The following is a 27,926-nucleotide window of genomic DNA, read 5'->3' on the forward strand; positions in this document are numbered from 1 at the left end:
GGACTGAAGGCTAAGGAATGACTGGGTGGAGTCCTCAGTGATCTAAGTGACCCATTGGGAAGTTCTCTGCCCCCTTCCCACTCTTCTAGTGCTATTAGCCAGCATAGCATTGGAAGAACCAGTGGAGTGATGGGCTCTGCGGGTGGAGGGCAGGAGGACAAGAGTGCTGTCATGATAATAGAGCCTCTTCCTGGACTCCCAGTCTGCGGGTCCTTTAAGGGTGACCCGCCCGGCCACTCCCAACATGGCGCGCCCGCGCTGACTGCTCCCGTTCCGGGGCACCGCTGAGGGGGGCGGGGGCGGGGGGGGGGGGGGGNGGGGGGGGGGGGGGGGGGGGGGGGGGTGCTATCTGGACCTCCCCATCATGGCGGCGCGGCGGGGCTGTCGCGCTTAGGTCACGGCGGCGCGCCGGAGGGGCGGGGCGGCGGGGGGGGAGCGATTTAAAGGGACAATGTCCCCCGAGCGTTGGAGGCAGCGGTGGCTGCGGAGGCCGGGGCACCGGTACCGGTAGCGGCAGCGGCGGTAGCAACAGCAACTGCCGCATCAAAGAGGGGAGCTCCGAGCTCCGGTGCCTGGCCAGCGGCGCCGCCTCCCTGGTGAGGCCCGGTCTGGCCTGGGGAGCCCGCGGGCGGGGCGGAGCCGACGCGGGGAGGGGGAGGCCCGACCGGGCCGGGCCAGGCGGGACCCCCCGGGGCGGGGGGCGGGGGCGGGGCCTGCAGGGGCGGGGCCTGGTCGGGGGCGGGGCCGCACAGGTGGGGGGAGGAGCGGGGGTCCTGGGGCAGGTGTCCCCCCCCACCTCCGCGCGTCCCGCGGGGTCTCCCGCCCCGAGATGCACGGGCGGAGGGCGCAGCTCCTGGACCTTGGTCCCCCGAGGGGTGCTCTGGCGCGGCGCCACTCCCACCCCTGCGACTCCCGGGGGGCGTCCAGGCAGGATCCCCCTTCCTCACGCTGCCAAAGTGCTCCGAAGTTGCGATCCCACCGGTTCCCCGCCGGCATTGCCCACCCGGTGGGTACCCGCAGGTGCTTCCTTCAGGCCTGGGCAGGGACCCCCGCCACGACTGCCAGTCCTCGGACGGGCCCCTTGGGAGCCCCCAGGCCCCCAGGGCAGCGCCCGCAGCCAGGCCTGGAACCCCGGCCCCGCCCCGGTTGCCTGGGCTCGGCCTCCCCACCATCTCCCCAGGGAGGGCGCCTCATTCCTGCCCTTCACTTTCCGCCGTTACCTTGAAGGTATTTATAGGTGTAGAGGACAGCCCCCACCCTCACAGCCTCCTCAGGGTCCTCATTTCTGGACCAGGAGCCCCATCCGTCCCTATTGCCTACAGACTAGAGAGATATTGGGAGGGTCGAATGGAGGAATCCAGGCTGGGCGTGCATGAGGGGTAATATTGGGGGAAGCGAAGGGGTTAATCTGGGGTCACTTGAGGCTGTTGTGAGGGTGAAGGTGTTAATGCTGGAGAACCCTAAGGCTGTGGGGGGAAGGCTAGAGTGTGGGAAAGTGCAGGAGTAATGATGGGAGGGACTTTAGACAGGGTCTAAGATCAGAGTGTTGAAGTGGCCAGCATGCATGCCACGGCAGGGGCATAGGATATACATGTGCATGGAAGTGAGGGCACTCTCCAAGAAGTGCTCAGATTGATGCTGGAAGAAAACAGGTGGCTGAGTGTGCATGTGTAAAAATGGGTAAACTGAGGCAGCACAGGATCTATGTAAAGAGTGTTCCCCATATACCTATATAGACCCCAGCACCATTTATTCAGCTCACCTGGACAGGAGGTAAACTGAGGCACTGGCCCACAAGGGTGAGGACTAGGGCTCAAGGAAGGAGAAACTGAGGCTGAGTCCCTTTTGTACCTCTCCTAAACACCTGTCTCTCTGCCTCCAGACCTACGATGCCTCGCTGAGCCAGCCTGGCAGCCCAGTGGAGCCAAGCAGAAAGCATCCATGGATGGACCCCTGGCAGGTGGCCTGGCTGCCCCAGATCGTCCTCGGGGCCCTGAGAGACTGCCCGGCCCAGCACCAAGGGAGGACATCAAAGGTGGAGCTGAGGCTGCTGAGGGGGATGGTGGCGTCTTCCGATCCACCCATTACCTGCCTGTCACCAAGGAAGGCCCTCGAGACATTCTGGATGGCAGAGGTGGCATTTCTGGTAAGAGAGTGGGCCCTGTGGCCCTGGGGGAGCATCCAGCCCCATTCCCAAGGCTCAGACAGGGCCGATTCGCTCAGCCCATGAGGCGCTGGGTTGGGATTCAGATTCTGCTTGGGTCCAGAGCCTTCTCTTTGCAGTCTGCTTAGTTTTCCATTTTATAGTAATTAAAACAGAGTCCCTGCAAGCAAATGACCTGACCAAGGCCCCACAGTGGGTAGCAAGGAGCTGAGACTTGAACTCAGATCTGCCTTGCTCCCTCCTCTGAGCACACAAATTGTGTTCAGGTGCCCAGCTTAGAATCTCAAGCTCCCTGCCCCAAGCCCACTTGTTCCCCAGGGTTACCCACTTGTTCCCCAGCAGTCTATCCTCACTCTGTCTTGCTGTACTATCTTGGTGAGTCCTCCCCATGAGCCCTGGGCCAAAACAGCATGTGCCCTCTGATGGCTGGGGAGAAATTGAGTTGTCAGGGATGCCAGCCACCCCTTTGTGCCTCGGTTTACCCAGCGGAAGGAGATTTCACACTGTCCTCACCTGAATATTTGTTATTCATTAAATTCTCAGCACCTACTAAATGCCAGTTTTTGTTCTAGGCTGGGAATACAGCCATAAACAAAAAAAGGCACAAGTCCCTGCCCTCAGGGGCTTAACATTCTAGTAAGGGAGATAGACAGCAAGCAACCAAATAAATTAGGGCCGGTAGTGACAGATGCTGTGAAGGTATTCAGTAAAGTACCAGGCCTGTGCCTGGGAGACCTGGGAAAGCCTTTCTGAAGGGGTGGAATTTGAATGGAGTGTGGAATGAATGGTGGGAAGGGAAAACTGGGTGGAGAAGATGGCTGGTGCAAAGGCCCTGTGGTGAGAGGTCTGGTATGGCTAGAGAGTGGCAGGGCCAGTGCAGGCTGATGTGCCAGACAGATCTTCCTTCATCTCCTTGGCCTTAAGCCCTTGGTTCTTAGGAATCTGCAAGCGCCCCGTTGTGGGGTGGGGGGATCCTACATGCCAAGCCCTTACATGATCATCTCATGTCATTCTCAAAAGATCCCTGTGGGGTAGTCTTGGTTATTATTATCCCATATTAAAGATGGGGAAACAGACCCTGAGGGTTTAAGTTGCCCGAGGTCTTAAAGCTAGTTAGTAACCTGGCTTGACAGCCCTCTTCATCCTTAATCACCATACTCCATCAAGGCATCCTTGACCTGCCCATGTTTACCCTAGCAATGCTCATGATGCTCAGATGTTTACAGAGCACTTTCTCAGCTGGGCACTGGGGCACAGCCCGTGACCAAGCACTCACACCATCCCCTCGCTCATGGTCCCTGCCACCTGGGATCAGGGTGACAGACCAACTACCAGGTGCTGTGATACAGTCACTGGGACTGCAATGGGGGGAGCCCATTTGGGCCCAACTTGGAAGACATCCAGGATTCAAGGATGAGGAACAGCGAGTTAGGCAGCAGGCTCCATACATGCGATGGCATGGAGACAACTGGTGGCACCGAAGGTATTATGCAAGAGGATAGCAGAGGGAGACCTGTGGGTATCAGAGCTCAGGGGCCTTAGCAATCCCCTCTTCCAAACCCTTAGTAACCAAGGCTGAGAGAGGCAGGACCCTGTCCCAGGTCACACTGCCCCTACAACTTCCCTACAGAGCAGGCCCAGGACCTTGACTCTGGAAGCCCCAGGGATCAGGCTCTAGGTTCCAGAGCCTGGTTCTGAGGAGTTGAGTGCTTCTCTGACTGGCAAAGACCCCAGGTGGGCAGGTAGGTAGGTAGTTGTCTCCTCAGTAGCCCCCAGCAAATCAATCAGGGTCCAGTGCATGTGCCTGGGGAGGAGGAGAATGTGGCTGCTGATGGGGGTCAGGCCCACCCTACCTGGTGTCCCTGAGTAAATGGGGCATAGGGTGGGGATGGCTTGAAGTGGGGTCTCAGCCTGGAGGTTGGAAAAGGGCCTGGGCTTCAGACATGGCATTCCCCCTTTCCCTTGCCGCCCTCTCGGCCTGCTCCACCCCCTTTCCCTGGCATGGGCACCTGCCCTAGGAGTCTTGTGATGTCTATAAATAGGAATAGTTTCTTGGGCTGCTGTTCCACCCTGAAGCCTGGGCCCTCTGTCAGCCCCACCCAGCCCTCAGTGTCCCCCAAGGGCACCCCTGAAATGGCTACATCTTTTCTGCCTGGACATGGATGTGTCCACTGCCTCTGCTGTCCTCTAGTAAGGCTGCTGGCCCCCACATCTTCCCTGCAGCCACCCACCAGTGTGTGCCCTCTCTGGTTGGCCTCCCAGGAGCAGCCAAGGTTTGGGGGGTTAAGACAGTCCACATGGATTGATGGAGAGTTTGGTGTGTACTGGCTTTGGGACCAAGGGGTCGGGGGATAAAGAACACACCTGCCCTTGTGGAGCCCAGGCCAGAGAGGAAACCAGAGCATGGAGTGAGCAGGGGTCGGAGACTCCGGGGCCAGCCTCCAGCTTCCAACCCGGGATATCTGGGGGCCCTTCTGACCCCATGGGTGCTCCTACCCCTTTCTTTCCCCACTTCTGCTACCTCTGTGGATGGAACATTTATTGTCATCTTCATGGCACCAGTTGCCTGCCATGTGAGACTGAGTCGCGACTATTCCCACTGTACAGAGGAGGAAACTGAGCCTTGGAATTGGAAAGGCATGCCCTTCCTGTCGCCGGTGGGTCTTGAACTAGGATCTGTCTGACTCCAAAGTCTAGTTTTTTGGCCACTCAGCCATGCTGCCTGGCTCGGGGTTCAAGCTGCTCACAGACACCCTTCTTGTATTCCCTGGTTTGCAAACCTCTTGGGGATCCCAAAAGCAGGAGTTCATGAGGGCCCTCTTGGCATGGCCATTGCCGAGGCCTGTGTCCTGGGCACCTCATCTGACCCATAGGGACTTCTGAATCCCTGCTGGCTGGGTGAGCTCCTGGCCCCCAGGTGTCTTAGATATGGGACTCTGCTTGGCCTGCTTCCTTCAAAGTCACTGCCACTAAAAATAGGAGCCTCACTGGAGCTGCTCAAAGAGGCCAGGGGGGCCCCCTGGCTCATTGTATTCTTAGGCAATGGCAGTCACGGAATCATCAGATCTGGGATGCCCAGAATCCTAGCAGCTTGAGGTCCCAGAGTCTCAGAAGCAGAACACTGGACCCTGAGACTTGGAGCTGTGCTGGGGCCTTTTGCTGGTGAACTGGTTGCCCTATCCTGAGACGCACACGCCTCTGCTGTGGTCTTGCTCCCTTGGCTGGTCCAGGCCTGGCTTTCCACCCTCTACAACACCCCACCTGCCCCATCCTCCTACACTGACACTGGCCCTTGCATCCACACGTACCCCCAGCCTGGCTCTGCCTCCTGTCTGTCTACTCCAGGGGTTCTCAAATGAGGGGCAGTTCTGCCCCCAGGGGACACTGTAGCCACACCTGGAGACATGTTTGGTTGTCATAACTGCAAGGGGGAGGCAGGGATTACTGGCATCTAGTGGGTAGAAATGAGGGATGCTGTTCAATATCCTACCATGCATAGGGCAGCCCCACCAAAGAATAATTAGCCCCAAATGTGAATAGCACCAGGAGTGATAAACTGCTCTGAATGATGAATTTCTACACTTCCTTCAGCATACTTACCTTCCTGAGGCCACACCACAGTCACAGCTCAGCCCAGTAGAAAGCCCCTCAGGCAGTGATCAGGACTCTGACCTTCCTACCTGTTCCTGCCCATACTTTTTATTCTTTGGCTCCTGACAGTCAGCTCTCACTGTCCTGGGCAAATTTGACGGTGGGGGATTGGGGAAAAAAAGAGCCCGAGCTCTAGTCCTGTTTCTGGCCCTTCTTCAAATTGGTACTAATCCAGCAATTGCATCTGTCGGGCTCTGGACAGGGTACAAGTTCCCCAGTGTGTTAACCTTGGCCCAGGCTGTTGGCGGGAGCCCCGATTGGCATACTCGCCTTGTCAGGCAGGGGTGGTGGGCAGAGGTGGCACAGGCCAGGATCCCTGTGGTTGCTCCAGGCATTGGCTCCACAGGTGGATAATGGAGAGTTGGCTCTATCCGTGTGAGGGGTCCCAGGAGGAGATTTGATTCTAGGATGTAGGCCTGGAAGGTATCTGGAAGGCAGGGATGGACCCTCCCTGGCTCAGACCGCTCCTCACTCATCTGACCAGTATTTTTGAGCACCTGTTGTGTGCCAGATGCTGGGTGCTACCGTGAATGAGGCTGAAAAGTTCCCCCTGCCTTCAGGGGATGCTTACACACAACCAGGGGACACAGGCATGCACTCATTCAGAGAAGGAGCTAGGCAATTCAGAGAGTGCTAAGGAAGAAATGAAATAAGTGATGAGAGAGAAAATCTGGGAGCTCACTTCAGCAGGTGGCTAGGGAAGGGCTCTTTGGGGCAGAGAGGATGGCCAATGCAAAGACCCTAAGGCCAGAAAGAGTTAGGTGGGCTTGAGGCTTCAGCAGCAGTTGGGGGTGGAGTGAGTGAGGGGTGAGGAGAGGGAGGTGAGGCTAGAGAGACCTGCAGAGGTCTGACCTCGCAGGCCCTCAAGGGGTCTCATAGGTGGTGCTTGGGTCTGGCTTTTATTGTAGGTGTGAGGAGCCAGGTGAGTTTTTACCAGTGTGTGACTTTAAAAAATCACCCTGGCTGCCCATCAGGGTGGGACAAAGAGATTGACTGATTGAAGGCAGTAAGCCCCTGGTCTCCCCAAGGAGAGCTAAGGGGGTTCCTCCAAGGAAACCCTTTTCAAGGCTCAGGAATGTAGAGGCCAAAGACCTCTCAGTAGAGAGGGTTGGGGAGCCGGGCCCTCACAAGGCGCCTAGTAGGGCTCCCAGAGCTGGGGTACAAAGGGTCCCAGCCAGGGGACACCAGCCCCTCAGGGTCTCCCCTCTCTGTTGCAGACGGGCAGCCCCATCCTGGCCTCAGCGAAGCCCTCCCCCGTGCCACCTCCGCCACCCATCGGATCAGCAGCTGGTGAGTGCCATGCTGGCCCTGACCTCAGGGAGGGCAGGGGGGCAAGCAGGATGTACCCAGGCCTGAGGAAAGCCCATGAAGTGAGAAGGGGACCAGAGGGTATCAGGAGGCCAGGCAGGAGGAGGTGGCTCCCAGCAGGCAAGCCCCCGGGTGTGTGCAGGGGGTGTGGGGAGGACTGGGATGAACACAGACGGTCAACTCTCATTATCCCTGCCAGGAGCAGAGCCAGAGGGGTGGGAACCTGGAGGTTGGATCCTTGGAGTCCTGTTTCTGCCAGGTGATCCTTAGAATGTTGCCAGGCCTCTCTGAGACTCACTTTCCTCATCTGTAAAGTCCCTAAGACGCATCTCGTGAAATTGTCTTGAGGATCCAAGGGATGGTGAATGGAAACAGGAATCAATAGCAAAGCTGAAGGCAGTGACCCTTTAGTAAAAGGCTTGGCGAGTGCCAATACGTAATAATAGTCACACCAGGATTAATAGTAGCTCTCTGTTATTGAGCACTTACTGTGTGCTGGGCTCTTGGCACAGGTTTACCCTACTGAATTTTTCCCACTGCCCTGGGGGAGCGGTTTTGTTAGTCTCTCACGTCGCTGGTGGGGCTTGGAGAAGTGGTTCCATGATTTCTGGCCTCTTGGTGTGGCCGACAGCCCCTCATGGAGGCGGGGTCTTGGAAACGAAGGGAGATGGGTCTGGAGCAGTCGTAGCAAGGGCCCACATTAGTCACGGGCTGACCAGAAGCCAGGCTTTGGGCGAAGTGAAGCATTGCCTCAGCACTGAGTTGTGCCATTTCCACCCTGCACTTCATGTGGTCAAGGTCCCTGTTGAAGGGCTGTGGTTGGGATCATTTAAATAACCACCCCTCACATGTTAAGTTTTCTTCAGTTGTGGATATGAGAGAGCTCCTTAGATGTTGCATAAGGGCATGGAAGCTCCTAGTTCTTGGGACTTGCCCCATTTTTAGGATTGGAATACTGAGGCTTAGTGAGGTGGCCTTCACTCACCTTCCTCTTCCCCCAAAGGAGGTCAGGGTCACTAGGGCCAAAGGCTTAATGGGAAGTTTGTGCCTCTCTTGGCTGCTCTTCCAAGAGGGGACATGGGCAGGAGCGGGGGCTGGCGGGGGGCTGTGTCCCTAGAGCTGTTTATGCCACAGAGTTTCAGCAAATTTGCTGGAAAAGTGAAACCAAATAATCTAAATCACCCCAGTTTGGGAGGGCTAGTACAAAAGCAGCCTGGAGCATGGGTTAAAGCCTTGGGGCTTCCCTGGGGACAGATGAGAGTTGACTGTGCCAGCAGACTTGGGGACATCCTATAACCCCAGTGTGGTCTCCACACACTCTCCTACAGTGCAGCAGGGCTAGGCTATATGCACAGGTACATCCTGGGAGCTGAATCTGGCTTTTGGCCAGATGGGTCCACATGTACTTCCCCGACTTCCCCATCCTCACACCCATATTCCCAACCATTCTGAGGTCGCCCTTGGGCTGGGTCTCTGGGGCCTAACTCAGATTGCCTGGGAGGACCACTTTCCCCTGCTCATGGCTAACAGACGGAAACTGAGGCCCATGGCTAACCTATCCCCATTGGCACTTCCTTGCAGCTGCTGGGATGGAGGCAGCCTGGACTTCCGGCCGGGCTCCCCACCACCCCATCTCCTGGGCCACTTCCCTGGCCTCCCTGATGGCCCAGGGCCCTGGGAGCACCCCCTGGTCCAGGAAGCCAGGGAGGGCATCCCATCTGAGCAGAGGTTCGAGGATTCGGTCATTGTAAGAACCGTGAAGCCCCGTGCTGAGCTCGAGGGCTCTAGAAGGTTCTTGTACCACCAGGGTGAACCAAAGCTCTTGGAGAAGCCCCGCCAGGGCCACTCAAGGTTCAGCTGGCTCCAAGATGCAGATGAGCAGTCCCCACCCCAGGATGCAGGGCTGCCCCTGGACCTGCCACCTCCACCACCGCCTCTCACCTCCTTCAGGACAGTGCTGGTGCCCGTAGAAGACACCACAAAGACCTTGGATGTGGCGGTAGTGGGCACCAGAGAGCACTTGACGGATCTGGAGGGCCTGGCCCAGCCAAGTGCAGAGTGGTGCCTACCTAGGTCAGCCACAGAAGTGGCCACTCAGACCTGGATGGTGAACTCCGAGGCATCTGTGGAGCGACTGCAGCCACTGCTGCCCCTAGTCCGGACCAGTCCCTACATGTGTGAGCTGATGCAGGAGGTAGCTGAGGGGGTGGCCAGCCCAGATGAGGACGAGGATGAGGACCCAGCTGTGTTCCCGTGTGTAGAATGCAGCATCTACTTCAAGCAGAAGGAGCACCTTCTGGAGCACATGAACCAGCACCGCCGAGCCCCAGGCCAGGAGCCCCCGGCTAACTTGGCCCCACTGACCTGCAGTGAATGTGGCTGGGCCTTTGCTGACCCCCGTGCCCTGGAGCAGCACCGGCAACAGCACCAGGCCTCCAGGGAGAAGATCCTTGAAGAGATTCAGAAGCTAAAGCGGATTCCAAGTGATGAGGGCCGGGAGGCACGGCTACAGTGCCGCAAGTGCATCTTTGGCACCAGTTCCTCCAAAGCTTTTGTGCAGCATGCCAAGCTGCACGTGCGCGAGTCTCCTGGCCAGACTGCCAAGGAGCCCTTTGGGGGCAGCAGTCCAGGCCCTGATGCCACTGCCCTCAGCTATCAGCCCTATGGAGCCTCCTCAAGCCTTAATACTTGTGTTTTCTGTGGCTTCCCAGCACCCAGTGAGAGCCTTCTCAGGGAGCACGTGAGGCTTGTACATGCCCGTCCCCACTGGGAGGAGGATGGTGATGCTTTCGAGGAGGACCCGGCCAGCCAGCCTGGCACCAGCCAAGGTTCATACGCCCGCTTCCCTGAAGCTGCTGAGGACTACTTTGGCAACGCTGAACCTGTTCTGGCCCCTACATGGCGGGAGAACCCTGCTGGATACGACCCCAGCCTGGCCTTTGGCCCAGGCTGCCAGCAGCTGAGTGCAAGGGATTTCCTTCTGTCAAAGCCACTACCACACAGCATGGTCCAGAGGCCCCTGGGAAGGCCAGCCTTTCCCTCACCACTAGCATCTACCCCCTACTCCTTACAGCCCAGTAATAGCAAAAATACTGTCTATCTGCAGGGGCTCCCAGCCCAACTGGGGGACCAGAGGCACCCCTGGAGTGAAGAGGAGGGGGAGGAGGTACAACTGGCCTCGGAAATGAACTTTTTCCCTGAAAATGGGGTCTTTCCACCCCTAGCTGTTCTTGGCTTCATCCCAGAGCCAGCACTGGAGCTGAAGCGGACTTTCCGAGAAGCCCTGCAGGCAACCAAGGCCTCACCAGAACAGCAGCAACAGCTCCTTGGGATGGTACCAGTTGTGCTGGTGGCTAAGCTGAGGTCCCAGGTCCTGGCTGCAGCAGCCAGGGCCCCCCCCAGGCTGCAGCCCGAGGAGCTGGGGCTAGGGGGCAACCACCCCCTGGACTTTTTGCTCCTGGATGCCCCGCTGGGTGGTCCACTGGGGCTGGATGCAATCCTGGATGGGGACCCAGCAGTGGCGCTGAAGCATGAGGAACGGAAGTGCCCCTACTGTCCCGATCGCTTCCACAATGGCATCGGCCTGGCCAACCATGTGCGGGGCCACCTAAACCGTGTGGGCGTCAGCTACAATGTGAGGCATTTCATCTCCGCTGAGGAGGTGAAAGCCATCGAGCGCAGGTTCTCCTTCCAGAAGAAGAAGAAAAAAGGTAGGGGGGCTTCGCTCCAGCACTCACCTCCCTCCGAGACCCCCCAAGACACACAGCTGGGCAGCTGAGTCTGAACCAACCCTCACTCTAAATCCTCCCATAGTGCCAAGCTGGGTGAAGTTGGGGCCTCCCCTCTGGGAAGACCTGGGAGCCACAGCAAAGGCAGTCACCTCGGTGGAGGTATGGGGATACCCCCATGCCCTGGCCCTTCCAGCAGCTGGAGAAAGGAGTATAGGCAGAGGAGTCAGCCCCAGGCAGGAGATTTCACTGGTTTCTGCATTCAACAAATATTTACTGAGTGAGATCCCCTCTGTTCTGGGCTTTGGGGCCACAGCAGTGAATGAAACAGCAGTCCCTGCTCTCCTGGATTTCGCAGCCCAGTCACAGCAGTGGTGGGACCCTGGCTGGCTCCGGGGCTGCCTGTGAGGTATGCAGAGTTCCAGGCACCAAGGTTCTGATTCCAGGGGTCTTTGTCCAGCACAAATGCCCTGGGTAGTTCTGGTGCTGGCAGACATGGAGACCACTCTAGGAGATGCTGGTATGGTGTTTGAGAGTATGCGTGTGTGTGTGTGTGTGTGTGTGTGTGCACATGCGCTGGGGGTGAGGGACATGGGTAGATAGCCACAAAACCAGGCAGTTATATGATAGTGAGTGACCAGGGCTGTGATGGGGGAAGAAGCTCTGGGAACATAAGCTCCAGACATCGATTAAGACACAAGAAGGTCTTAATCAATCACTCGCCCAAATGATTGCAAATCTACTGGAGAAATGTTTGAAGGTGGGGTCCCTGATGCTTCAAACTGTTGAGTTGGGGGAACCTAGGAGGTCAGGAGAGATTTCTTAGAGTTGTGGGGAGACTTAGGAGCTGACACATCAAGCAGGAGCATGATAGGCAAAGGGGAAGGGAGGCATCCAAGTGAGGAACAGCACCAAGTGTGTGATCCTTGGAGGGTGAGCAGTCCCGGGAGAGCGAAGGGCTGGGGTTGGAGAGTCACCCACCTCTTTCTGTCTCAGGCAGTCCATGTCCACTCTCTCTCCACAGTGGCTAACTTCGACCCTGGCACCTTCAGCCTGATGCGCTGTGACTTCTGTGGGGCTGGCTTCGACACGAGGGCTGGCCTTTCCAGCCATGCCCGGGCCCACCTGCGTGACTTTGGCATCACTAACTGGGAGCTTACCGTCTCACCCATCAACATCCTACAAGAGCTTCTGGCCACCTCAGCCACGGAGAGGCCTCCTAGCCCCCTTGGCTGTGAGCCTGGGGGGATGCCTGGTGGCTATCTGACCTCTCGCAGGCCTCGATTACCTCTTGCAGTGCCCTTCCCGCCCACCTGGGCTCAGGACCTGGGGCCAGCCTACGGAGATGGTAAGGGGAGAGAGGGTGGGCAGGTGCAGAGCCCCGACCCTCCCCAGGAGCCCAGAGGGATGAAGAGATGGGTGGGGGCAGCCACTCCTCCCTCCTGAGAACGTTTCAAGTTACTCTACAAAGTACGTTGAGAACTGTTCTCACAAGCACCCTGCCACTTACCGGTCACTCCTGTTTCACTCAGGCTGGCCCAGGGCTCTTCCTTCATCCAGTTCCACCCTGCCTTGCCTGACAGTTATTTTAACACACTTCCTGGGCTCTTACTAGGAGCCACTTACTGTTCTACGCACTTTATAAACATGAATTAATGTACATCCTTCTAACAACCCTATAAGGGTGGTATGATGAGCCCCATTTTACAAATGGGGAAACTGAGGCACAGAGAGCTTAATTAACTTGCCCAAGGTCACACAGCCAGACGTGGCAGAGCTGGCATTTGAAACTCCAAGCAGGTCAAGCTCCTGATCCTTGCTCTTAACGACATCTTCTATCGAGGGAAGTGCTGTTTGGTAGAACTTTCTGAGATGATGGCAATGTGTTGTCCTACACAGTCACCACTGACCACATGGGGCTATTGAGCACTTGAAATGTGCAGGGTTAGTCTGATCCTATTGGACTAACCTAGTGTGGTTTTAGAATCTACACTCTAGATTTTCAATGCTGCCTTATTTATCCAGCAGCGATAATTTAGTGCTTGCTGTATACTAAGGTTTAACCTCGTGTATGCCACAAAGCAATTTCATGGGGCTAAGGATTGTTGTGTTCCTGTTTTATGGGTAAGGAAACTGGGTTATATGCTTTGCCACGGCCACAAACCAGTAGAGCTAGACTTCTGAACATCATGTTCGGTGGTCTCTCTAGTGAGAGGGCTTGCGGAATACAGAAGTAATATTCTGGTGAGGAGACCTGGGGCTTGTCACCATGAAGGGACCCAGCCTTGGAAAGCCTGGCATTATGGAAGCCTTTATTGAACCCTGAGGCAGAGAACTTGGCAGTGATGAGTAGGTGGGCATTCCCCATTTGGGGGAATGGAGAAGGCACCTGAATTGGGGTGGGTTGAGGGGGTTGTCCAGGGGCTGAGGCTTCCTTGTTTCTCCTGTCTGTAGCTTCCAGTACAGCTTACCTTGATCTGTACTCTGGCCCATCTGCAAGACCCCTTAGCAGTGTAGGGCACTAGAGGGTCTGCAAAAGGGAGGGAAGGGCTATCAAAGCCCCCTTTTCTCCTTGGACCAAGAGGTGACAGGCACAGAAAGAGGATAGTGGCCGGTCCAAATCACATTTTGGGGGAGTGGCAGAGTGGGGACATGACCTCAGGCTTCTTGCCTTTTCTGGAGATTGACCCCTGGGCATTCAGCTTACACACCTGGCTAGGTTTGTGATGTCTCAGGGGTGGCTTCAAGGCACAGCTGGCAGTTTGTAGGCTCTAGGACTGCAACTGAATGTTAGGCTCACACCCCTTACACACCCAGCAGCCAGGTTGAGCTCTGGCTAAGCAGTTTCCACCAGAAGACCAGTGTGCCAGCTTCCTAGTTAGTGATGAGGGAGCCTGTCAACCATAAGATTGCAAGAATGCAGCCCAACACTGTCCTGGCCTTGTCCCTGTGATGGGTAGTCATGATCAGTCTTTCAGTGGGTGGGTGGGGGGCGGGGGCGCTTAGCGTTTAAGGAATGGTTAAGATCCTGGGAGCCTTGCCTTGAGGAAGGATGCTGAAGATTAGGCCTAGGTTTGAGCAACGGCCCTGCGAAGCTGTCCTGAAAAGCTTTTTTCACCCCTCCCTAAGTGGGCCTTAAGGGGCGGATGCTAAGTTGGAGGCGGGGCAACAGTCAGATTCTGGCCCCACCCAGCTGTCAAGAAACAGCTGGGGGCAATCGGTTTGGTATTAGAAAGACGAGGGTTTTGCTTAAAATGTGGTTTCGGCCGTGTGGGGAGTTTTGTAAGAACAGTGCGGTCAGAATATTGGGGGGATTCTCGTGGTTGGGAATCAGGGATCTTCCAGAATCCCCAACTCAGATGAGAGACTTTAGGGAAGGGAACGGAACAGGGTCCCAGAGCAGGTCCTAGCTCCGTTTGTCGGGTTCTGGGACCCTGGAGGCTGTTAAGACGGATGCGTGTGACCGTCCTAGCCTTGGAGCTGTATGAACTGGGGAGGTCGTTGGCGGCCCCTGGAGCCCGGCTTGCGTGCATCCACGAGCCTCGGGGATAGCGAGGCCGGGACCAGCGTTTCGCCTTCTGCGCTCGGCGTTCAACTGGTTACCCTGGGCGCGCGCCGAGGGGCGGGGCGGGGCGGGGCGGAGCGGGTTCCGCGGCGGCGCTCGGCGCTCTGCTACTCCCGCCTGGGGCGGCCGCCCCGCGTGCGCCGGAGCCAAGATGGCCGCCTCCACCGCCCAGTGCCGAGTGACAAAAGCGGAGAGCAAGGCGGCGGCGGGGCCGCGCGCGGGGGGCGTCCGGGAGCGCGCGCCTGCGGGGGTTCTGCCGCCCGGTCCCCCGAGCCCGGACCCCGCGGCTCTCCCCGCTCCGCTGCTGCCGCCGACCCCACCCCCGCCGCCGCCTCCGCCGCCGCGGGACGGGCCCAAGGCCGAGTCGGAGCCGGGGCCCGGGCCTGCGCCCGCGCCGGGTAAGAGCCCGAGCCGGGGAGGGTTAGGGGAGGGCGAAGTCGACGTCCCGTCCGCCCCGTTGCCCTCAACGCCCACCGTCTGGTCTCCGGGACCGCCCCTCCCCCCAGGCCCTCCAGTCGCGCGGGTCCCCGGCCTCCTGTCGCAGCTCTCAGGGCCCTGGGCTTCAGAAACACTAAACTACCACCCCGTGAGACCCTAGCCCAGTTTGACAGAGCCCTGGGATTGTCCCTCGCCAGAGTTCTGATCCGTACCGCGTGGAAACCAACTCCAAGTCACTTTAGCCCTGACACAGTCCCTGTTCCATTTGACAGACGCACCCACTTCACTTCACCCGGAGACTTTGACAAAGTTCTGGGCGTCCCGGCCCCACTGGTCCCCTCTGCCTGCCTTCTACTTGTTTCCGTAGGACTCAGCTGAGCAAGGGACCCGCCAACTCCCCATCATAAAACTCAGTGCTTCCAAGGCCCTATCTGACACACCGGTCCTTCCTTCTCAGAGCCCTGTCCATGCCCTAAGCACTAAACCTGGGGCTCAACAGGCCTCTCGGGCTCTTTTCTCTAAAAATTAGACCATGAAAAATGCCCCTTTGACTCCCTGTCCTCATGCACATCTAAGTCAGGGAGGCTTACTGGCCTGATGGATGATGCTTCACAAACTTTATACCTCAGTTCTGTGGTTCCCATCCTGTCTCCAGTCATCTTCTAGTTCTCCTTTTACCCTCCTTGGGGCTCAGCTTGAGATAAGTAGGCCAGCCCAGACCGGCTGTTGTCTTTGCAGCTCCAGCCCCAGCCCCAGGTGTCTTGCCTGGTTGGAGATTCCCCACAATATCTTGGAGCCTCCGTCCTGCCCTTGGCTCCCCATCTCTACATTGCCTGTCTGCCTCTGACCCTGGTCTTTTCTTACCCAATTCCCATTTTGACCATCCCCCACCCGCCCCTAAGACTAACAGGTGCCCCCCTCCACAAGTGCTGCCCAGAGTAAGATGTTCTCAGATCTTCCGTGATAGGAGTCTTGGCTCAGATATGCACGGCGTCACTGACCTGTCTGTGTTCAGAGATGGGTGGAAGCTGCTCCCAGTCTCTGCTGTCAGTGGGCATCCTTGACATCCTTGCATTATACTGGCTCTGGGGGTTATGGATGGAGCCTCAACTTTCATGGGGTAGCTGCCTCCAAGAGTGAGAACAGGCACCAAGGATAAGGAGGAGGGCTCCCCCACCATCATGTCCCTGCTCTCAGTCCTTATGGGAGTAGATAGCCCATGCCTTATTTAGGCTGAGCCTGTCTTCCCAACCTCACAGGCCTGGGTTCTGAGGAAAACACCATGGTGGCCATGGACTTGGGCTCCCCCCCGCTCTCCAAGAAGAGCCTGCCTGTTCCCGGGCCCCTGGAACAGGTAGCCAATCGGCTGAGCAGCAAAGTGGCTGCAGAGGTTCCTCATGGCAGCAAGCAAGAGCTGCCAGACCTCAAGGGTGAGTGGCCCAGGTGGCAGGGCGGGATTGCTGGTCAGGCTGGTCATACTCACAGGGAACTCTTGGGCCTGGGGTTTAATGTGGGGCCCCAGGATGGCCACAGTTTTCTTCTCTTCGCCACTCTGAGACAGCAAGGAGACACCAGCAATCTTCTTTTTCTTCTTTTTTAAAGATTTTATTTATTTTTACTTTTAGAAAGAGGGGAAGGGGAGAGAGGGAGAGAAACATCAATGTGTGGTTGCCTCTTGAGTATCCCCCATGGGGGACTGGGACTGAAACCCAGGCATGTACCCTGACTGGGAATCAAACTGGCAACCCTTTGGTTCACAGCCCACTCTCAATCCACTGAGCTACACCAGCTAGAGCCAGCTGTCTTCTTTTTTTGAGCTGTTTCTGCCCTGGGTATTCATGGCCTTGAGCTTCACCCTTACTGGGTGAGTGAGGGGTCTCTGGAGAAGCAGTGGGCATGGGTAACAAGGCCTCACACAGACCCAGTTCATTGGCTGACTTTGACCCTTGTTAGCTGTGTGATCTTCCTCATGATGTTACCTTATCTGTGTGTGGATTCTCAGGTCATTGAATAGTGGCAGGCACTGTGCTGGACCCCAGGGATGTGAGAGATGTAAAATAGACCTGGTCCTTGTCCTTGGGGTCATGATGTTGGGGAGTGAGGAGGCAAAGAAGCAGAAGACAGGCAGGGATAAGGGCTCTGCCGAAGAGGATGAAGGCCACCACAGGGACCATGGCTGGGGCCTCCAGTCCAGTGTTTGGGGCATGAGTTGAGTGTCATCTGGTGGCCAGGACTTAGCTCTGTGAAGGGTGTGGCTGGCAGGTCAGTGATTGTGTGAAAACCTGTTGCCAGGACACTGGTACGTTGGAGATCTGAAAGGCATTTCATCGGCTGGATCACAGTAGGGATCTGTCTTCTGCTGTGTGCCCTTGGGCACAACTCTTCCACTCTCTGAGACTCAGTTTTCTTATTTGCAAACTGGACAGGTCAATTCCCACCTCATTATGGTCATTTTAAGGATCATGAGGGCTCGACTATAGCAAAACCCTTGCAAGGAGCCTGGGTGAGCGGGGCCCTGGGGAAAGAGAAGTGGGAGAACAGGGCCTGTGGGGCTCACAACTGGCTCTCCTGGCCTCTGTCTTGCCCTCCAGCCCAGAGCCTGACCACCTGCGAGGTCTGCGGTGCCTGCTTTGAGACACGCAAGGGCCTGTCCAGCCACGCGCGCTCCCACCTGCGGCAGCTAGGTGTGGCCGAGTCCGAGAGCAGCGGTGCCCCCATTGACCTCCTCTACGAGCTCGTGAAGCAGAAGGGCCTGCCCGACACGCCCCTCGGGCTGCCCCCAGGCCTGACTAAGAAGTCCAGCTCGCCGAAGGAGGTGGTCGCTGGGCCCCCCCGACAGAGCCTGCTCACCCTGGCCAAGCCCTTGGATGCCCCTGCTGTCAACAAGGCCATCAAGTCGCCTCCTGGCTTCTCAGCCAAGGGCCTGGCTCACCCGCCCAGCTCCCCACTCCTCAAGAAGGCACCACTGGCCCTGGCAGGCTCCCCTACCCCCAAGAATCCTGAGGACAAGAGCCCCCAGCTGTCCCTGAGCCCCCGGCCGGCCTCCCCAAAGGCACAGTGGCCTCAGTCTGAGGACGAGGGGCCCCTAAACCTCAGTGAGTGTGGGTCCTGGGAGCCAAGGGAGGTGCCATCACTGGGGGGGTGGGGGCCTCAGGTTGGGCTATGGGGCCAGGGTAGGGGCAATGGAGACTGCAGCTCCTGTGTCCTGGGTCACCTGGGTCAGAATGTTGGTCACAGTGCTATGTTTCCTGTTGTGCTGGCTGTGCTGCATTTTATCACCTGTCTCCCTCTTTGCTGTTCTCTCCCTGGAGGCTTGGTTGTGGCTGCTAAGCCAGCCAAGGTCATCCTTGCCACTTAGGGGCAGCTTTTGGCCTTATCTGGGCCTAAGGGTTGGGGTAATGAAGGGAACCAATGTTCCCTTGGGACATCTTAGGTCCTGCAGGTAGACAAGGGTCTACCTGACAGAAAGTCCTGTGGTTGTCCCTGTCTTCACATGCTCTTGGCCATCAGTTCTGCACAGAAGCACCTCTGATTGTGCTGGCACCAGTCTGCCTGTGGGCCTGGCTAGATAGGGTGTGGGAAGAAACCACCTCAGACTCAGTGAGCAGGTTTAACTTGGGCAGCCCTTAGAAAGTTAGGTCTTTCTTCACATTGGCGGCCCCTAGAATTTAGGGATGAGCATCCCAGTTGGCACCTCAGGTTCCAGTAAAGCTATTTCCACTGTCTGCTGTGCTTCCAGGAGCAGGGCCCTGAGCAGGTGTTCCCTTGGCTGCATGATGCTGAGCAGCCAGACAGAGCCCTGCTTTGTACCTGCCACTTACCCTGCATAGCACCCATAGTTGGGGTCCCAAGGAGGCCTGGGAGCATCAGATTAGATCGCTGGAACTGGGCTGCTGACTCTACCCCACATCCTTCAGCTCTCCACACCCACTGTGATACCAAAGAGCGGGACAGGTAGCAGGACTTCCCACTTCCCAGAACTCTTAAAATCAATCCATGGCACAAGTCTCAGACCCTGGATGGCCTGAGCAGCCTAGCATCACACCAGGTCCTCCTGCCTCAGTCCCCCAGGGCCGGCCTAGGTGGCGGCCGTGAACCCCCCCTGTGTTTTGTCTCCGCAGCTTTAGATAGTGACGGGGGCAGAGAGCTGGACTGCCAGCTGTGCGGTGCCTGGTTTGAGACCCGCAAGGGCCTGTCCAGCCACGCCCGTGCCCACCTGCGCCACCTGGGCGTCAGCGACCCGGACGCCAAGGGATCCCCCATAGACGTACTCCACGGGCTCATCAGGAGGGTCGGCGTCCAGAATCGCCTCCCACCCGGGCGCGGCGTGCTGGCCCAGCTGGGGCGGCCTCCTGCCTCCACAGCCCTCTCCTTGCTCCCCCCCCCACCGCCGGCCAAGAAGGCCAAGCTGAAGGCTGCGGGTATGGCCAGCCCCTGGGGGAAGCAGGACCTCTCGGCCGCCGCAGCCGCCGGCATTTTCTGGGCCTCTGATGTGGAGCCGTCTCCTCTCAACCTCTGTAGGTTCTCGCTTCAGCTGCCCCCTCCTCCCTGCGGGCCCTTGAGCCCCTCCCGGGGGGGTCGCAGCCCCCTCCCTACTCCCTCCCTGCTGGGGCAGGGAGTGGACAGGGGCCCTTGGCAGTGGGACGGTTCTGCCCAGAGATCTTGTTGGCAGTTGGCTGTTAGGCCCTCCCTCTTGGATTTTGACCTCCATGACTGTGACCTTCCCTGAGAATGAAGGCCAGGGGTGGGGTTCTGCCTGTTGGTGTGAAAGATGTCCATGGTTTTCCCTGGTCCGGATGGCATGTGGCATTTAGACTGCCACTTCCTGTTCTGTCCCAATCATTGTTGGGACCTGCAAAACTGTGGAATCTTGGTTCCGTCCTTCTCTGCCAGGACTGAGGGCCCATGGCCCTCTGGAGCTTCCCCTTGCTCCTGCTGGGTGTCTGGCCCCCACCCCTATCCTCAGTTCCCTGGTCTGCACCTACCCTTCACTACCACCCCAGCCTGTGGGTGTGCTGCTGCCCACACCCAGCTAACCAGGAGACCTGCAGGTGACAATGCTGATGGTACCCATGGTATTAACTGCCCCTCTCTCCTCCTGCCGCAGCCTCAGGCCCAGAACCAGCTCGTGACATTCGCTGCGAATTCTGCGGTGAGTTCTTCGAGAACCGAAAGGGTCTGTCCAGCCATGCGCGCTCACACCTTCGGCAGATGGGTGTGACTGAGTGGTATGTCAACGGCTCGCCCATCGATACACTACGGGAGATCCTCAAAAGACGGACCCAGTCCCGGCCTGGCGGACCCCCTAATCCACCGGGACATAGCCCAAAAGCTCTGGCCAAGGTGGTGGGCAGTGGAGGTCCTGGTAGCTCACTGGAAGCCCGCAGCCCTGCAGACCTTCACCTCTCGCCACTGGCCAAGAAGTTGCCACCGCCACCAGGCAGCCCCCTGGGCCACTCACCAACTGCCTCTCCTCCTCCCACGGCCCGAAAGATGTTCTCAGGCCTGGCCACATCCTCCCTGACCAAGAAACTGAAGCCTGAACAAATGCGTGTGGAGATCAAGCGTGAGATGCTGCCGGGGGCCCTTCATGGGGAGCTACACCCGTCTGAGGGTCCCTGGGTGGCGCCACGGGAAGATATGGCCCCCTTGAACCTGTGTAAGTGTGACCCTGGGGCTAGGCATGGAGAACAGGTCAAGTTGGGGGTGACCTCCTCCTCCTCCTCCTCGGGATACCCAGAGGGCCCAGGGTTGAAATGGAAGGGAGGATACACAGGTCCAGAAGACTAGGGGCTGGCTGTACAGCCCTGCTACACTGACCCTTAACTGAGCTTCTGCTTAATTCCCCCTCATACATTCAGTGATGGCAAAAAGATTCTATTTCTGTGTCATCTTCAGTCAGCTGGTTAGTGGCTATACCAACCGTATTCCTAAAGAGAAAGATTGCAGGGATCAATTAGTGATATCTTCCATGGGCAGGAGTAGAGACCCACTAGAAGCCAGTGTCTGAACTGTCTTTTTGACATTTGTAGTCACTAAGTGCTTGACATTTGGAGTCAGGTTGAAGTTAGGGTTTCAGCTGCCCCACAGTCTAACAATAAATTATCTTGGGCACGTTTCCTCTTTTGGAAGATGGAAATCAGTATGGTCCCCACTCTGTATGGTTTTCTGAAGTATAAAATGCTTAGCATGGTGCCAGGTGAAAAATTGCCCAGTGCGTGCAGTCAGTAGTTGTAACATCCTTGTCACTCACTTCCCTCTTGCACTGTCCAGTTGGCTGAGCTCTTCCTGCATGCCCAACAGATGAGGGTGGCCCAGCCCTAGGCTTTAGCGCTCATGTAATTTCATGCTGCTTTGTGCCATGTGCTCTGAACTGCTCGCGCTCTAGGCCGTCCCAGTAACACTGGGAGGCGGAAGTTTATCTCCATTTTGCGGAGGAGGAAAGCCCAGGATCAAGGGAGCGCTCGCTCCTTAACATGTCACCATGTCACAGGGAATCATCTGGAAGCCCACTAGACTTTAAGATGGCAGAACAAGCAGAAGAACTAGATGTATGCAAGGGCCCCTGGAGGCAGCTGAGGGAGCAGGGCAGTTAACACTAGCCTCCAGCTTGGAGGCCTCCTGCCAGTAGCCACCTCCCTATTTTCCCCTTTTCCCTGACCCCTTGCAGCATCTCGGGCAGAGCCGGTGCGTGACATCCGCTGCGAATTCTGCGGTGAGTTCTTTGAGAACCGCAAAGGCCTGTCCAGCCATGCGCGCTCCCACCTGCGACAGATGGGTGTGACTGAGTGGTCTGTCAATGGCTCACCCATCGACACACTTCGGGAGATCCTTAAGAAGAAGTCCAAGCCGTGCCTCATCAAGAAGGAGCCCCCAGCTGGAGACCTGGCCCCTGCCTTGGCTGAGGATGGGTCCCCCACAGGGGCACCTGGGCCCGTACAGCCTCTCTTGCCACTGGTGCCCATGGCTGGCCGGCCGGGCAAACCAGGAGCTGGGCTGGCTCAGGTACCCCGCGAGCTCAGCCTGGCACCCATCACTGGTGCCAAGCCCTCAGCCACTAGCTACCTGGGTTCAGTGGCAGCCAAGCGACCCCTGCAGGAGGACCGCCTCCTCTCTGCAGAGGTCAAGGCCAAGACCTACATCCAGACTGAACTGCCCTTCAAGGCAAAGACCCTCCATGAGAAGACCTCCCACTCCTGTAAGCAGTGGGTGGCAGGGTCTCGGGAGGGCATCTGCCGGGGCCTGCAGGGCCGGGCACTGCCTCATGCATGCCCACCCCCAGCAGGGGTCAAGGCCCCAGTGGGAGGCGGGACTGGCTCCCGACCTGGGCAGCGACTTCTGGGTACCCTTGCTCCCTTGGGACTGGGGCTCAGCAGCGCCCCCTCTGCCTGCAGCCACCGAGGCCTGCTGTGAGCTGTGTGGCCTTTACTTCGAAAACCGCAAGGCCCTGGCCAGCCATGCTCGGGCACACCTGCGGCAGTTCGGCGTGACTGAGTGGTGTGTGAATGGCTCACCCATCGAGACACTGAGCGAGTGGATCAAGCACCGGCCCCAGAAGGTGGGCGCCTACCGCAGCTACATCCAGGGTGGCCGCCCCTTCACCAAGAAGTTCCGCAGCGCCGGCCATGGCCGAGAGGGTGACAAGCGGCCGCCCCTGGGGCTGGCACCTGGGGGCCTGTCCATGGTGGGCCGCAGTGCTGGGGGTGAGCCAGGGCCAGAGGCTGGCCGGGCAGCTGACAGTGGTGAGCGGCCTTTGGCAGCCAGCCCACCAGGCACTGTGAAAGCCGAGGAGCACCAGCGGCAGAACATCAACAGTGAGTGTTGGGGACAGAGGGTCATGAGGGCAATGGACACCAGCAGGGTCCACTCGCTGCCCCCTCCCCATCGGGTTTTGTGCTGTGCATCTGCGCTGGAGTCACTTCCTCTGTTGCTCAGCCATTCACTTATCCATCCACCATCCATCTGTCACCAGGGCCAGGCAGCATCCAGGCACCAGCTGTCCAGTCTTATAAATCCCCACAATAATTGCCCATTACTTGCTGACGGCAGGAACCTCCCCAGGGCCTTGCCTTCCAGCTTATCTCCTATCCCTCTCCCTCCTCCCACCTCAGAATTTGAGCGCCGACAAGCCCGCCCTGCAGATACCTCTGCGGCCAGGGGGGGCGAGGAGGCCAACGACCTGCAGCGGAAGCTGGAGGAGGTGCGGCAACCCCCACCCCGGGTCCGGCCAGTCCCTTCCCTGGTGCCCCGTCCCCCCCAGACGTCACTGGTTAAATTCGTCGGCAATATCTATACCCTCAAGTGCAGGTATGAGTCCCCTGGGAGAGGGAGGGGGGAGGGAGGCTACCTGCCTAGGACTTGGCCACCCAGAGCCTCTGAACAGGACAGGCTGCTCAGGGTTGGGAGAGGGAGCCTCAACGATGCCTTGGGGTGGGCTAGGCCCAGACGAAGGGCTCCTTACAGACAAAGGCCCCTCAGAGCATTAGGCTGGGACCCTGAGCTTTTTAGCCAGGGAGATCTTGACACTTAGCAGCTTAGTGACTTTGGCAAAGGACTGTCCCATGTCTCAATATTCCCACCTATACAAAGGGGTTGATAGCAGACCTACCTGATTGATTTGTTATGAGAATTAAAAGAGTTGAATGCTTATAAAGCAGTCAAACTACCAAGAATACAGCTCTCAACAAGTGTCTGCCTAATTAAGAAAAAATAGGTCTTAGTTCATTTATACCAAAGTGTAGGTGGACATCAGAGGCCAGGAAACTGGGAGTTTGGGATGTGAAAGGGACATCTTAGGCCACACAGGCCAAGTCAGAAGTAGGATTTACACCATCTCTGCAGCCACACATGAGCCTGGGTTTGGGGCCTGTGTGTCCTGAAACCTCCCTTAGGGCTGTGAGGGCTGGGAGCTGGTGAGTTGGGTGCATGAGTAGGGTGGGTGCTTGTTAGTGCCTAACCCTCCTTTGCCCAGCTTCATCCTTCTGTACTGGAATCTGCCAGGGCAGGATCTGTTTCTCTGCTCTCTCCAATCAGAGTGCATGCATACAGTCAGATGGTAGAGGTTCTTGGGAAGCCAGATGGCCTATAACCAGCACCTGAGCCAGCAGGCTACCCTGAGTATAGAGATGGGCACTTCAGGGGACCCGCCAATACCCTGTGATGGGTAGAGGTAGCTGTCCACATGGTAACATCTGGCTTCTAGGCTCCCCTCAAATCCTGGGCTTGCTCTGTTCACACCAAGCAGCAGCAAGTTTGCAGGACACTGGCCACTCCTCCCTTTATCTGTCTCCCATGCAGGTTCTGTGAGGTGGAATTCCAGGGACCTCTCTCCATCCAGGAGGAGTGGGTGCGGCACTTACAGCGGCACATCCTGGAGATGAATTTCTCCAAAGTGGACCCCCAGCCCGAGGAGCCCCAGGCCCCGCCAGCACAGACAGCGGCGGCAGAGGCGCCCTAACACAAAAGCATTCCAGATCTCTCTCGTGCCACCTGTTTCCTCCTCCCTCTCCTCCTCCTTTCTTTTCTGTTCCCAAAGGAGCAAGCCAAAACCTCAAACCGGCACCCTCGGGGGCCGGGCACACTACAGCCGGGGCACCCCTCTCTTAGTTCAAGGACTCTGGGGCCAAACCCAGGGTGTCTTCCTTCAGGCCACACCCATCCGATCTAGCCAGGGTAATGACCAGGTTCCTGGTGGCAGGTGATCTGGTCACAGGAGAAAGGCCCGTGCTCTCCCAATGTCTAGCAGCAGACGGGGCTCTGTTTGCCCTCTGTGGCCATTCGCAAAGACCCCAAAGACCCCCTGTCCTTTTGCCCCATGAATATCCTCTCACACGCACGTATGTACGCACGCACCTCATGAGGCCCGGGATCTGCCCCAGCCCCCCAGTTCCCGAGTCAAACCACATCATGCCAAGGTGCTTGCTCAGGGGAAGGCACACTCCCTCTGTGGGTCACTGGGGCCTGGGACCCCCCACTGAGCCCACAATGCCACGGAAATCCTTCCCTCCCCACCCAGAGTGGCCTTCCCAGCTGGGAAGAGCCCAGAGCTGACAGCTGCCTCCTGCCATGTCCAGGCCCCCTAGAGCCTCTGGGGCTCTGGGCCCTGGAGGGGTGGGGTGGGACTCTCCTCCCCACTCCCATTCCCCTCCTTCTTTTCACTGTTCCTTTCTATGTATAGCTCCCTAGACCTTTCACTTTTTTAAAAACGCGTTTTGTGTAGAGAATAAGGAACGTGGATCTTTTTATTTTGCAATCCTGGGCCAGCTAGAAACCGGGAGCTGATTGATCTTTTAACTTTTTTCAGTGGCCACATTTTGGTTATCAATGTACTTAGAAGTATGTAAATTAGATTAAATTTCTCTTCTGGAAACACCCTGGGGCAGGCGGCCAGTGTGTCTTTTTCTGTCGAGTAGACAGTCTGGCATCACTTGGTGCTGATATCAAGCTGCCTCCTCCCAGGGCCCTTGGAGGCCCTGGGTTTTCCCATTGGCCGCCAAGCCAACCAGACCCAGCTGGGAATGAGTTCAAGTTTCCAGCATGTTGGCCCTCCATGGCATGGCCAGTTGGGAGGACTCTGGCCGGGTGGTAAAGGGACTCCTGTGTGCAGAGGAGAGGAAACAAGGCTCTCAGCAGCTGGTCCAGGAAGGGAGCCAGGATGGAGACCCAAGGGCTCTCTCTAGGAGGCAGGAGCTGACCAGTGAAGGTGTGGGGACACTCTGGGTGAGGGAGGAGTACACAGCTGCCAGGAGCCATTAGAGGGCCGGGGCTGGCCTATCATCAAGAAATGTAACCTGCTGGAAGACATGCACCCTGAACCCCAGTGACAAGGAGAAAGGAAGCTGTTGGCTCCTCTGTAATGTTATTTATTTTCTCGCTCTACAAATGTTTATTGAACATTTCCGAGATTTTAAGAGATTTTGTTGGCTGCTCCTTCTTGTTTATTACATGTGGTTTTTCAGCTTATCGTTCTCACTTGAATAGCCAAGGACTAGAAAGTGGGGATGACCTCATGGGGGTATAGACAGAAGAGGCCTTCTCAGCCCTCTTTTACCCTAGTTCCCACCATGTACCAGGGTGGGAAGGAGGGGCTAAGAACTGTTACAGTATGCCATGGGAGTGTTCTTGGCCTGCACACATGGCTTTTCTGCTTGTGGAAGGTCAGGACACATATCTTGCCCAGTGGAGGAAGGCTTCTGCCACTGCTGTCCATCCCAGGCTGTGGGTGTGTGTGTCAGACTTTGAGAGAAGGGAGGATATCTTGAATGAGAACTCACCTAAAAGCACATATTTCAACTTCTGACAAATTAGTTTATTGCTTTAAAAAATGTAAAAGTGATGTAAGCTGAGTTTTCAAAAAGTTCAAATGATACAAGAATTTATAAAAGTTACCTGAGAAGCCCTTCCTCGCCCGCAATTGTGTAGTGACAGCTGTGTGAGGCCTTAAAAGGGTCAGAGGTCTTATCACTAGGGTCTTTTCCTAAAGCTTCTGAGCACACTGCTTATTAAGTCATTCTGACTTGGTTGTAGTAGATTGGATGTTAACAAAATCAAATGAGAATAAAAGGATGGCTGTGGTATTTGCTACGAAGGGAGCTCCCCAGGAGGAGTATTCAAGGGACTGCTGTGGAGGACAAGAAGGCAGGCATCCCTGGGAGTGACACAAATGAGCCCCAAAGCTGGAATGAGTGTGTATATGTTTATATATTTATGTGCTTCACAGGAAGTTTCTCAAAGCGACATAAACCTTGTCCCATGAGGCAGCAATATCTGCAGAAGCCCCCTTTGTGGGGGTAGGAGTCATTTTACTAAAATTTTATGGAGAATTCTTATCCTACAAAAGTAGAATAATACAACGAATCCTCTCATCTACTTATGGATTATTAACTCATGACCAACCTCTTTAGCTATTAATTCTCCGCCCCTCCTCCCCTTACCCTGTCTGAATTATGACAGAAAAAAGTATAAAAGCCATAATTGTATAGCTTAATGAGTTTTCACAAGCACATGTTAAGTGCCATTTTCAGAATGCAGCTCTGTTGAGTAATGTCTCAGAAGTTATGAGATGTCTCTGACAGTGGATGGCACATATCCCGTGATGGTGGTGTGGACAGGGCTGGAGCCCGGCCTGGCTACTGAAGGATCTCTTAAAGTCCAGAACCACCGAGAAGGTTTTATAGGAGTCGTTCCAGCTTTAACCCTTAAGTGTGAAGGATCTTGAGCAAGTCATGAATTCCAAGTCTCAGTTTTCTTATCTTTTTAAGTGAGAATTTTTTATTTTATTTTTTAAAAAAGATTTTATTTTCAGATAGAGAAAGGGAGAAAGAGTTAGAAAAACATCAATGTGCAAGAGAAACATCCATCAATTGCCTCTCGCATACCCACATCCTAAGCATGTGCCCTGCCTGGGAATCAAACCAGCAACCTTTTGGTTCACAGGCTGAAGGCACTCAATACATCAGGCCACACCAGCCAGGAATGAGAAATTTTTATTAAAGGTCCTTGCAGGCGTGAGGAAGCATTCAAGATGAGAAACAATCCACTTATTACATATAAAATATAAACATGCTATATAAATATATTTGCTATTGTTATACTACCATTGATAACAAAATATAACATTTGGTACACCCGGCACTAGACTGATTGCTTTACATATATTGTCTCACATGCTTGAACTTGTGCCCAGCGTCTTGTTTGGCGCTTAGTTATTTTCATTGCAACATGACTTTACCGTTCTCCTTTTGGAGGTGAAGGCCAGAGATGTTAGAAATAGCCCAGGCTGACACGGCACCCCGGTGGCCTGAGCCGGCTCCCTCTGGTGGGCCTAGTAGGTACAGACCTTCCACTCGCCGCTCTTGAGCCTTAAGGTGTTCCAGAGTGCATATCTCCGCCCCTTCGAACTCTACAGGACTCCACCTCCAGAGCTGCTTATTTTAGCCAATCACCGCGGGTTGGAGGTAACGGAAGGGTAGGGGGGAATAGGGTGGGGCTATCGTGAGGTTGGCAACGCCCTCCGCGTTTGGTATAGACAGCGTGGTGGCCCAATAGGCGTGAAGCCAGAACCGGGAGTGAG

The 27,926-nt window shown here is 56.5% G+C and overlaps 1 protein-coding gene across 12 annotated transcripts; it reads left to right on the plus strand.

Annotated features, from left to right (window-relative positions):
- The first annotated feature begins 458 nt into the window (after window positions 1-458).
- On the plus strand, window positions 459-26,171 carry WIZ (WIZ zinc finger). 12 transcript variants are annotated; one of them, XM_037055549.1, is made up of 13 exons: window positions 459-596; window positions 1,883-2,146; window positions 7,033-7,105; window positions 8,705-10,833; window positions 11,876-12,199; window positions 16,114-16,284; window positions 17,446-17,949; window positions 18,976-19,371; window positions 19,962-20,513; window positions 21,525-22,052; window positions 22,249-22,668; window positions 22,966-23,161; window positions 24,152-26,171. In XM_037055549.1, the coding sequence occupies exons 2-13, from the start codon at window positions 1,942-1,944 to the stop codon at window positions 24,309-24,311; spliced, it is 5,658 nt and encodes a 1,885-aa protein (XP_036911444.1). In that variant the 5' UTR covers window positions 459-596; window positions 1,883-1,941; the 3' UTR covers window positions 24,312-26,171. The 12 variants fall into 12 exon arrangements, with proteins under 12 accessions (XP_036911444.1, XP_036911470.1, XP_036911463.1 ...); XM_037055553.1 differs by lacking the exon at window positions 459-596 and adding an exon at window positions 937-1,006; XM_037055559.1 differs by lacking the exon at window positions 459-596 and adding an exon at window positions 1,069-1,227.
- Window positions 26,172-27,926: the final 1,755 nt, after the last annotated feature.

This window comes from Sturnira hondurensis, unplaced genomic scaffold (genome assembly GCF_014824575.4).
Source record: "Sturnira hondurensis isolate 20B ecotype Veracruz unplaced genomic scaffold, ASM1482457v3 Scaffold0000880, whole genome shotgun sequence".
Taxonomy (NCBI): domain Eukaryota; kingdom Metazoa; phylum Chordata; class Mammalia; order Chiroptera; family Phyllostomidae; genus Sturnira; species Sturnira hondurensis.